The 12477-nt window shown below is 44.3% G+C and overlaps 1 protein-coding gene across 1 annotated transcript in view; it reads right to left on the reverse strand.

The window, feature by feature from the left end:
- Nucleotides 1-12477, reverse strand: part of mta1 (metastasis associated 1) — a 39080-nt gene that overhangs the window by 2235 nt on the left and 24368 nt on the right. Inside the window, exons 11-17 of the mRNA XM_029125609.2 lie at nt 12035-12168; nt 11318-11508; nt 10925-11076; nt 10312-10501; nt 8873-8962; nt 7222-7377; nt 4415-4554 (exon numbers count right to left, since the gene is read on the reverse strand). Of these exons, the coding sequence (XP_028981442.1) occupies nt 4442-4554; nt 7222-7377; nt 8873-8962; nt 10312-10501; nt 10925-11076; nt 11318-11508; nt 12035-12168 (1026 nt within the window). The 3' untranslated portion in view covers nt 4415-4441. The remainder of the gene's footprint in view (nt 1-4414; nt 4555-7221; nt 7378-8872; nt 8963-10311; nt 10502-10924; nt 11077-11317; nt 11509-12034; nt 12169-12477) is intronic.

Here is a 12477-nt window from a genome sequence, read left to right on the forward strand (position 1 = left end):
GCGAAAACCTGCAGACACTCGGCCCTCCGTGGAACCGGTTTGACACCTGTGCACTAGACCTTCACATCAACTCCAACTAGACCTCTGCAAACATGCCTAAGATTCACCCTGAGACCAAAGTTTTGATTATCAAGAGGCTGAAGATCAGATCCACTGCTGATGTGGCAGACACCTTCAATGTGTCTCAGCGTCAAGTACAGAGGATAAAAAAAACATTTGAAGACACTGGAGACGTTTTTGACAAGCCCAGGTCAGGCAGACCCCGGAAGACAACTGCTCGAGAGGACCGTTTGTTGGCTCGAAAATCCAAGGCCAGCCCCTTTTCCACTGCAGTAGAGCTCCACAAGACCTGGTCACCTGAAGTCTCTGTGTCAACCAGAACAGTTTGTCGGATTCTGTCTCAAAATGGCCTCCATGGTCGAATCAGTGCCCAGAAGCCAACAATAAACAAAAGACAATTGAAAAACCGTGTGGCATTTGCCAAGGCCCACAGCCTGCTAAAAGGATGGATGCTGGAAAAGTGGAAGAAGGTGGATTTTTCAGATGAATCCACTGTTGAATTACACCACAGTCGCCGCAAATATTGCAGGAGACCTACTGGAGCCCGCATGGATCTGAGATTCACCCAGAAAACAGTGAAGTTCGGTGGCGGAAAAATCATGGTCTGGGGTTACATCCAGTATGGGGGAGTGCGAGAGATCTGCAGGGTGGAAGGCAACATCAATAGTCTAAAATACCAAGAAATCTTAGCTACTTCTTATATTCCCAACCATAAAAGAGGCCAAATTCTGCAGCAGGATGGTGCTCCATCGCATACTTCCATCTCCACATCAAAGTTCCTCAAGGCGAAGAAGATCAAGATGCTCCAGGATTGGCCAGCCCAGTCACCAGACATGAACATCATTGAGCATATGTGGGGTAGGATGAAAGAGGAAGCATGGAAGACGAAACCAAAGAATATTGATGAACTCTGGGAGGCATGCAAGACTGCTTTCTTTGCTATTCCTGATGACTTCATCAATAAATTGTATGAATCCTTGCCAAACCGCATGGATGCAGTCCTTCAAGCTCATGGAAGTCATACAAGATATTAAATTTGGATCTCACAGCACCACTACTTAATTTGCTGACATATTTTTGTATTTGCAGTAAATTTGTTCAATTTCTGTATAGGCGACAAAACTTTTGTCTCGCCAAAATTTGACCTTTCTGTCTTGATTAAATGATAAATATTTTTTCAGTGAAACTCATTTATTTCAGTGCATTAAAAATCATTTGGGAGGGTTTTAGCTTTTCATATGAGCCATTTCTAACACCAATTGATTAATTAAAAGTCAGGTTAATAGCAGGTGCTTCTACAAAATAGATAAGCGACAAGACTTTTGTCAGGGACTGTATTTTTGCCGGACTGAGTAAGCAGAGACCGCTAAGAGCGAATGTCTCTTACTGAGTGACTGACTGACTACCCCTTGTTAAATAGTGTCGTGGTTAGAGAAGCAGACTTGTGAACTGTAGGTCGAGAGTTTGTATCTCCTTGCAGGCGAAGCGAAATACGCATTGCAAATTATTCCGTATTGGCGTAAACATTAGCTTAACTATTACAGAGCTAGCTGCCGTTGGTGATCGTCACGGGCAGCGTATCTGCAGAAGCAGAGCCCTCCTGACACTGACCGAGTGACCAGTCAAACCCCAGCCGCTTCATTCAGAAACCATATCAGCCAGATGGAATCCACGGTGTAACAGACCAGTCTGTGTGGTCCAACCTGCACTGCTGAACATCCAACCGACACATTGACATCATGTTCCCCAGGCATTTGTCAGGTATTATAGCCCTCAAGTCATTTCTAACGGCATATATATAGATAGGCGGTGTGTCGCTGTAGTCCTGGACAGATTGCAGGAACTTACTGATATCTGAAGTACACACACACACACACACACACACACACACACACACACACACGGTGTGCTGTGGTATCCTTCAAGTCCTGTAAGATGCAAGGTGGGGCCTCCATGGATCGGACCTATTTGTCCAGCTTGTCCCACAGATGCTCGACTAGATTGAAATCTGGGGAATTTAGAGGCAAAGTCAACAGCCATTTTTGTTTTGTGGCAGGGTGCATTATCCTGCTGAAAGAGGCCAATGCCATCAGGGAACACCGTTGCCATGAAAGGGTGCATATGGTCTGCAACAATGCTTAGGTAAGTGGTACGTGTCAAGGTAACATCCACATGACTGGCAGGACCCACGGTTTCCCAGCAGAACATTCCCCAAAGCATCACACTGCCTCCGCTGGCTTGCCTCCTTCCCATAGTGCATCCAGGTGCCATGTGTTCTCCAGGTAAGTGATGAACATGCACCCGGCCATCTACGTGATGTAAAAGGAAATGTGATTCATCAGACCAGGCCAACTTCTCCCAATGCTCCGTGGTCCAGTTCTGATGCTCACATGCTCATTGTAGGCGCTTTCGGCAGTGGACAGGGGTCAGTATGGGCACCCTGACTGGTCTATGGCTACGCGGCCCCATGCACATGTTAACTTTTTCAGCAATTTGAGCTACAGTAGCTCATCTGTTGGATCGGACCACACAGGCCAGCCTTTGCTCCTCACGTGCAACAGTGAGCCTTGTCTGCCCATGACCCTGTCGCCGGTTCACCACTTTTCCTTCCTTGGACCACTTTTGATAGGTACTGACCACTGCAGACTAGGAACACCCCACAAGGGCTGCAGTTTTGGAGATGATCTGACCAAGTTGTCTAGCCATCATAATTTGGCCCTTGTCAAATTTGATCAGATCCTTATGCTTGCCAATTTTCACTGCTTCTAACACATCAACTTTGAAGACAGAATGTTCACTGGCTCCCTAATATATCCCACCCACTGATAGGTGCCATGATAACAGGATTATCAGTGTAATTCACTTCACCTGTCAGTGGTCATAATTCTATGGCTGATCGGTATATACAGTTAGGTCCGGACACTGACAAGTTTAGTTATTGTCTGTTTACCAAAATATATTCAAGTTACAGTTAAATAATGAATATGGGCTTAAAGTGCAGTCTCTCAGCTTTAATCACATCTAAATTGGAGGAAGGGTTTAGGAATTACAGCTCTTTAACATGTAGCCCCCTCTTTTACAAGGGAACAAAAGTAATCAGACATTTGACTCAAAAGCTGTTTCATGGACAGGTGTGGGCTATTCCTTCATTATTTCTTCATCAATTAAACAGGTAAAAGTTCTGGATTTGATTCCAGGTGTGGCCTTCACATTTGGAAGCTGTTGCTGTGAACCCACAACATGCGGTCAAAGGAGCTCTCAATGCAAGTTAAACACGCCATCCTTTGGCGTGTTAAACGCCAAAATTCCACTAGAGAGATAGCAGGAACATTAGGAGTGGTCAAATCTAAAGTTTGGTACATTCTGAGAAAAAGTCTACCATAAAGACAAGACTTCACAAGAGCAAATACAGAGGGTTCACAACAAGGTGCAAACCATTCATGATCCTCAAGAATAGAAAGGCCAGATTTTTCCCAAACATACCTAACAAAAGACAGCCCAGGACAGATAAACCTGTACCAGAATGATGGGAAGAAAAAACTACGGAGAAGGCTTGGCTCAGCTCATGATCCGAAGCATACCACATCATCTGTAAAATGTGATGGAGGCAGGGTGATGGCATGGGCATGCATGGCTTCCATTGGCACTGGGTCAGTATTTATTGATGAGGTGCCAGAAGACAAAAGAAGCTGGATGAATTCTGAAGTGTATAAGGATATATTGTCGCCTCAGATTGAGCCAAATTCAGCTAAATTGATTGGACGGCACTACACTTTACAGATGACCCAAAACACACTGTGAAAGCAACCCAGGAGTTTATGGTAAAAAAACAGGCAGTGGCAGAGTCAATCTCCTGATCTCAACCCGATCGAGTATGCATTTCACTTGCTGAAGACAGAACTTTAGGCAGAAAGACCCACAAACAAACAACTGAAGACCTGGCAAAACATCACAAAGGAGGAAACCAAGCGTTTGGTGATGTCCATGCATTCCAGACTTCAAGCAGTCATTGCCTGCAAAGGATTCTTGACAAATTATTAAAAATGAAAATTGTATTCATGATTGTGTTAATTTGTCCAATTACATTTGAGCCCCTGAAATAAGGGGACTGTGAATGGAAATGGTTGCAATTCCTAAACGTCTCATACGATATTTTTGTTCAACCCCTTGAATTATAGCTGAAAGTCTGCACTTCAATTGCATCTCGGTTGTTTCATTTCAAATCCATTGTGGCGGCATATAAAGCCAAACTTATGAAAATTGGGTCAGTGTCCAAATATTTCCAGACCTTACTGTGTGTGTGTGTGGGTGTGTGTCAACACAATCAACCCATCCTTGAACACAGGTGTCCTACCAAGGTGCGGGTCCCTGCGATAATCCATCAGTCCAGTTCGTGTACCTCGTCCTGCTGCTGCATTTGGCCAGAGGCAGTCCGGCCGGGCTCAGCTGTCCTCTTGGCCATGATGTCCCACTGAGGGGCTTTGGGCTTTATACCTACAGAAAGAAGGGGTATTAATACCCACACAGTTAAACACTCTGTCAAGTCTGAATTCACAAATACTATACTACTGACATTTGCTGTGTCACATTTGTGTTTTTAGTCATAATTCAAGGTTGCGATTAGAAATAAGGTTAGTGTGGTTAATACAGGGCTCAAATTAGATTTGAAGATTTTAGCCACAATTGTGACTGTGGCTGTTTGAATGAGTGTGACCCCAGCACCCAGTCACCTCTCCTGTCCTGAAGCGGACTACACAGAAGAGTGTTTAATTAGATTTGACAATGACATCGATGCTTAAACAGGACTACACTCATCCATTTGTACAGCACATCAATCTGAAATTGACTGAAACTCGCTGTAGCCTATTAATGGTCATGAGAGTGCACTCCTAGGTGTGTGTAACCTTTTCTAAAATGAACTAGAGGAAACCTGGGAATGCCTTTGGGACCAGTCACAGACACTCTGTATCCATGGAGTCTTGGTCTAAACCCAGAGAAATTGTTGCTCTCTGTACTGCAGAAACACAATACAGGTGCATTTTCCTGGACCCAGATGAAGCTTAATTCAGGACCATTTCAATAAAGATCCTCCATTGTGTTAGCTCCTTGGTCCAGGACTAGACTAAATCTGTGTCAGAACAAGCCCTCAGACTGGGCTTTACACAAATATTTCTCCCAAAAGCATTTGGAAAAAAACAAGGAAATTTAGCAGCAAAATTGTAAATATTTCGAGGTATTAAAGTTGAAATCCTAAACTTCTCTGGGGGCTCTTATGCTCTTACGAGTAACTAAAATGGATGCACTATGCAACCCTGTGCCACAGTGGTTCCCAACCTTTTTCAGTTACTGCACCACCAACAGAATTTTCCTCTGCTTGGAGTACCCCTGGAGTACCCCCTTATGTTAATTTCACTCATAAGCCTATGGTATCATTGTTTCCAAGTACCCCCTGTGGAGAGGCCAAGTACCCACAGGGGTCCTAGTACATCAGGCTGGGAATCACTGCTGTAGTGCAATGAGGCCAGGGGAAAAGATATGGAAACTGCTGATGAATACAGATGTAGTCCCTAGTGAGTGGAGACAAGCCCTGCTGTGGTCCAGGAGAGGAAATGAGGAGGATTATTAGGGACCAAACTACCCCTTTGGTATCACGCCCCCATTTCAGATCCAGTTCTTGGCTAACTCTGTTACCATGACAACACCCGCTGTAGGCTAGAGCGAAATACTGTTCAGCAGAGAAACCAGCCTTCCCTACAACCTACTTCACAACAAGAAACAGCAAAAAGAGAGCAGGAGAGACTGGCAACCAAAGTCGACAGAGGGACTGGGGAGAGAAACTGGGCCACTTAAAACCACTGTTACATTGGTATATTAACACTCAAGGGAAGATTTGGGGTTGTTGAAAGGGAGACAAAACCCAAAGAAATAAAAGTAGTGACCAGCCTGGACTTAAAGTAACAGCGTAGTGAAACATCTAAATGTTAATATTCTGCCAGTTCATGTCCAAATAGTCTTGACTCCAATACTCAAGTTGGTAAAGAAAAAAAAGAAACAACATCTAAATATTTCACCTCAAACCAACTGTTTGGAAACATACCATGGACTATGGATTAGGGTTGTCGCAATGCACCAGTATTGACAATAAACGTGATATTTAAAAAATGTAATATTGATTTCATGTTAATAATACACACGATAGCTTCACTAGCCAAAATTTCATTTTTCCAAAAACTCTTGATTTTTCTATAGCTTTTTCATGTCACCTATGGACAAACGAATGTGCTTAAACTACAAGTCCGGACCTATATATTGAAAATGTAATTATCCCCACTAGAACCCCTGTGAAAGATCCGCAAAGACATGCCTTTTTCATAGCCCATTCACTAGGCGAAAACTCCTCTGGGTGTTGGGCCTTGTGGATCTGTTGTTTAGCAGTTCATCTGGTTTGCCTTTTCCCTCCCCATTAAGTGTAACGGTTCTTTTTTTTGTACTCTCCACCTCCCTACACTTGTAATTACACGGAGTGTAATTGAGCGTAATTCATTTTCCCAAAGCGACAAAACACACACATTTAGACGAGTTCTTCTCCCTATGTTCATCTGCAGCTATATGAAATGATGGGAAAGACTTCTATGTAGAAACCTATGTTTTATTTGATTCTAACTTGACTGGCGACGCTGGATTCTGTCACCGCACAACCATTGAGTCGTGCGGATTTATCGGTGCATCCCTAATTGGGATTCCTGTTTAATATAATATACTTCTATATCTTAGTCAGTGCTAGACCGTTGTCAAGCAACATACCTTGCTAAGTAGCGGACACAACCGATAACTCAACTACGATCTCTATTTCTTTCTCTTAACATTGAACAAGTCACTGTTCAGTCAATAGGCAGGTTGATAGCACTGCACGCATCAGTCGTGACACATTATTCTTGTGTTCCACTCTCCTCAGATGCACTGATTTGGTTGTGGTCTCAGGTTTTAATGGACTAACTCTAAAAGGATCGGCGAGACCTTGTTGAGGTCAGTAATACAGAAGTCTACAGTGCTGCTGCCAAGGGAAGAGGTGTACCGAACAAAAGACTCCCGTCAGCCTGTCACTGCCTAGGCACAGGCCCAGTGTTCACATGACCCGCAGGAGCACTTCTACAGTCTCACCATCAATGCCGTTGTGCTGCTCGTAGGTGCGTTTCCCCAGGATGGTGGGCGATCCGTTGTTGAGGATGTTGCCCGTGGACTTAATGGGTGTTAGGCTGCCCGTGGTGACCATCTGGCCCCGAGGAGGGTCGGGTTTGGGTGGGCATGGGTGGGCTTCTGGGGCACGGAAAGAAGGACGGTGCAGAGAAGGGCGGAGAGTGGATGAGGAAGGAACGAGAAATGGGAGTGATGGACGAGTGAAGAATGGGGAAAGAAGGATGAAGAGAAAGATAAAACAAGATGTTTGAGTTTAATCAGCAAAACAGGAACTTTAAATGCACCCTGGCTAAAACACACTGAACAAAGACTACACATCCCATGCACAATCAAGTAAAACCAAATCTATAAACACATACCAGTATTTAAACCCGAAGCTCTAAACCTACCCAAAATATGTCAAGTAAATGAGCCATTTTTGAAAATGTTTCAAAATGACTCAGGAAGAGAATATTGTCCATTAATGAGGATTCAAAAAACAAACGCTGGTGGCAGTGGAGAGGGCATGAAAATTCTATCACGACTGCATTATCACGACTGCATTATCACGACTGCGTTATGCAGACTAGTGAGTCAGTGATCATTCATGACACCTCCCTAACAGTCACGTCAATGATGCATAGGAAGAGTTTTGACAAAGAGACAAAGGAAACCAGTTATACATCAACATCAACCGTTGATGAAAACAAAGCGTCGCATGCGGTCAGCATGCAGTCATTTAAATGGATTCTACAATTTAAATAAAACTACAAAAGGTTAAAGACATGATGACAGCGCCTGTCCAAATCAGCGTTCCATCTTAACTACATTATATCACTGTATACTGTCACTCTATGGGCAGAATATTTTTCCCATATTGTTTCATAAGTGTTACTTTGTTAAAAAACTAAATACTCAAGAAAACACTAGGCAACTTGGCAAAGTATTTTGCTAGCTTCAAATGTTTTCTAAAAAGGGATTACATTTTATATATTTCCTATGTGATCTACACAAACTTACTGTACTTTTAAAAGTGAAAGAGCTATGAAATCTTGAAGAAAGGCAATATATTTGGAGACTTCATATCCTATATTGCTGTACCAATAGCTTAAAATTGGGAAATACAAAATAAAGCTGGTACTTCACAATAAAGGCTCATAAAAGCCTGTAGCCCAGGGGCCCCCTACCAGATTGAAATGAACCTCCGCGGTGGATTTCCCTTTGGCAGCCATTGCAGCTTTAAATCATTTAAAATCATTCTCTCTCGCCTTTGCAGACCTCTTAGGTCAACAGAGGTCAAGTGTTTGTTGTTGCTCAAGCACAGTCAATTTGTTTTGGAATAATTGATCAGTGGCAATTTTCCAACCTTGTTTTTTTCCAACAGCCTGCTGTTTTAAACATATTCTATAACATTCTTTCACATCAAAAGGTACAGTAGGTTGTGTAGATCATTAAAAAAAACTAAATAAAATGTTCTCTCTTTTTAGAAAACATCTGAAGCCAGCAAAATACAAAGACAAAGTGTTTAGTGTATAATGAAGTATGGAAATGTATTCACACTACTGTAATGAGCTCTGGGTTGATCTCTGGGTGTTAAATGTATCTGATGTGCCAGGTACCAAAGTGATGTTCCTACCTAGATAACGGACCACGGACTCCAGAGACTTCCTCTCAACAGGCTTTAGTGGTGAGGGCTTTTTGGGCTCGTCTGGCAACCGCAGTGCACCTGGAATATAGAACAGCACAGGGTCAGTGACAATGTACTACATTCAGCGCTGGATATATCTAGATCTTTCCAATGTCCCACATGAAAGCACCAGCAGAATCATGATTTCTTTTTTTAAATATATATATTTAATAAGCGCTTATTGGGCTATGTCCGGATGTTGCCTTTCAGTCTAGACTCATTGACTCCTCTGTGCACATTTTATAAGCAAGTGGGCTCAATTATAAAGCCATTTATCTGGGAACTAAATGGAAAGTAAAATGTAATAATCAGTTTTGGAAGGCCCCAACTGATTAAAGTTTAATTTCCCACGGTCTGAATACAGGACATTATCACTGATAGTTCGACATGCCTTGTAATTGAACAATCCACCGGACCATTTATTGTATAAAAGAAGCTTTCGAAAAAGATGAAAAACACAGTTAGGGTAGTATCGGTGGAGGGTGGAGCCAGGTGGTAGGGGGCAGTATGTAGGTGGTGAAGGGGCGGAGCTAGGTCATATAGGGTTGTATGTAGGTGGTGGAGGGGCGGAGCTAGGTCATATAGGGTTGTATGTAGGTGGTGGAGGGGCGGAGCTAGGTCATATAGGGTTGTATGTAGGTGGTGGAGGGGCGGAGCTAGGTCATATAGGGTTGTATGTAGGTGGTGGACTTAGGTGTTGGAGGGGTGGAAGTAGGTGATGGATATTGGGCATGAAAAGTAGCTGAATTACACAATGTATGAGAGTATTAATGATCTCAGTACGAAGGACACTAGGTAGGAAATGTGATGCCCCATTTCTGATGGTTTCCACACATCCTGTCCATACCTCCTGATAGGAGTTTTTCCATCTGACTGTCATAGACTCTATGAATAGATCCATGGACCGTAGGTTGGCACATAGCATTGTGAGGAACCCTGTCTTTACCTGATGATATGCATGTATTTTAGTTCTATTCTCTTGTTAGAGGAGTGGTTCGTTATCTTGTGCTATATGAGGGACCGTATCACAAGCAGTTGGTATCTACTACTGAGGGGCCCCACACAACCTGATAAGCTGTGGAGCCACGAAACTTAAGAGGGGACACTATTAGGCCATGTAAGGTTAGGATATAGAATACACGTACGTGATTGGAAGACTGCCGGATATTGGAGGGGATGTGCTGGGGCATAAAATACTGTGTTCACTTTGTAATGATTGGAGAGATAGAAATGAGAAATGGAAGGTCAACATCATAGCCTCGTGCTGAATAAAGATGGCTCTCCCCTGACTTCCGGTTGCATGCATTTTGTTCATGGATCCAACTGGGACAGAATCTAACACAGGTAATGTAAGGGGTGAGCCAGGTCTGGAAGGGAACAGTACTCACACTCCTGTTTGATTTGAGCTGTGTTGAGGGGGAGGTAGGGGTGCCGGGCAAGGAATCGTGGTCTGATAATGTCCTGACAGACCCGCCGGGCCGAGCGTGACACCTGGGTGGTTTGCAGGTAGAAGGCCTGTCTCGTCTTCACAGCAAACTTGGGGCTCCCGCCGTGTCGCATTGGAACACTGTGTGGTGACTGGAGAGGCAGGGGGCGGTGCAGAGAAAAGGGAGTTCATAGGGGGGAAAGACATGCCTAATTAAAACCATTAAGCTGACCTCCATCTTGCCTTCTTTTCCAGGTCAGCAGAACAAACGGGACCAAGTCAAATAACCATGAGGCCAAAAGTTAGAGCTGCAGTTTCAGAGCAAGGAGACAAGACAGGAATCAGACTCCAGGATCATTTGGGGCTGTCTTAAGACTACAAGTATTATTTATCATATTGTTGTTGTCGATCTTTACCATGCTGTTGTTGTTTACCATGCTGTTGACTATCATGTTGTTGTTTACCATATTGTTATTATTTATCATGATGTTCCTATTCATCATGTTGTTGTATACCACGTTTTGGCTATTTATCATGTTGTTTACCATCTTGCTGTTATTTATTGTGGGGTTTACCATGTTGTTGCGGTTAGGTCCAGGCCTTGCTCCATCTAGTCTGGTGGGCATCTTCAGTCCTCCATACTTCTTCCAGTAGGTCCAGCAGGAAGCACACAAACGACACTGCATGTTGGGGGGACCCCACGAGTACCACTGGTAGGAGCTGGTGGCTACAAATGTAAGACTCAATCAGTTAACACTACTCAAATAACTCTGAATAAAAACCAATCCATTGTTAAATGACAGCTGTAAACAGAGGGCCAGGGCTTGGAGCCTTACTGGGGGGGGGGGGGTGTATTCTTTAGGTATACCAGGAGGAACAGTTTATTTGTACTTGAAGAAATAATGTAAAACTCTTTACCCCCTGGTGTACTTTGTACCGTCATTGTCTGTCTGTGTGTGTGTACTCACTGTAGCAGCTCTCGCAGGCACGGCCCAGTCCTGGGGTCTGCCCTGGGGGAATTGGGACCACCCCCGGGGCGCCAGCCACAACCCCGGCTCCGACTGCGGCTCCAGGTGCAGTAGTGGAGCCATTCACCAGGCCCCCCACACCTGCTGGCTTCACACTGTTACCACTCAGCTGGTTGGGGTTGGGCTTGTTGCTATGAGGAAGCAAGCAGATGGGAGTCTCAGAACTCTACATACTTCACCATTGGCAGACATCACCTTGTGTATTTCTACCGTAACCATAAACTGACACCTGTTTCAGTCAGACAAAGGCTTAACTAGCTAGTTGACTAATTAAATCAGGTGTGCCAGTTTAGGGTTAAAACTAAAATGAGAAACATCTGTTGAGGCCAGAGGAGAGGTTTGGATAAACCTGACTTATACTGACCCAGAGCATTCCGATTAGCAAACATCACTGAGTTAGGAAGTCGTCTGACAAAAAACTGTGTCCTCTTGCCAGTCACCCAGACAGAGAGACAGACAGGCCCCAAGACACAGACAGACAGAGACATGCAGACAGACAGAGACATGCAGACAGACAGAGACATGCAGACAGACAGAGACATGCAGACAGACAGAGACATGCAGACAGACAGGCAGAGAGACAGACAGGCAGAGAGACAGACAGGCAGAGAGACAGACAGGCAGAGAGACAGACAGGCAGAGAGACAGACAACTCACTAGTTAGGGATGTAGACCTGCTTCAACTTGCTCTCTGCCTCGGCAGCTTTTAAGCGTTTTTGCTGGACATATCTGTCGGTAGTCTTCCACATGTAGTAGTACTCTATAATACTGGTCAGGGTCTTCCAGGGGAGCTGTAGGGGAGGCAGACCCAACCAATCAACATAACATGCATGACCCTTCCGGCACATCAGCTTCACCGTCATACCTTAACGTAATTAGGGAATCTGTAACTTTGCTATTATTCTAAATGTATTAGCAACTCTTCTAGCAAATAGAGTGATCTTCAGTGGGAAAGAGTAAGGCCGCTCTCTTTCAAAGTTTGAAAGAGGCAACGGAATTGTCCGGGCTGCCAGATAGTAGGCCCCGCCCCTAGCGGCAGAGAGTGCTGGGCAGTGGGGGGGGGGCCGTGAGGTTGGGCAGAGCAGATTGCACTGACAGTG

Source organism: Esox lucius, chromosome 15, assembly GCF_011004845.1.
Source record: "Esox lucius isolate fEsoLuc1 chromosome 15, fEsoLuc1.pri, whole genome shotgun sequence".
Classification (NCBI taxonomy): Eukaryota; Metazoa; Chordata; class Actinopteri; order Esociformes; family Esocidae; genus Esox; species Esox lucius.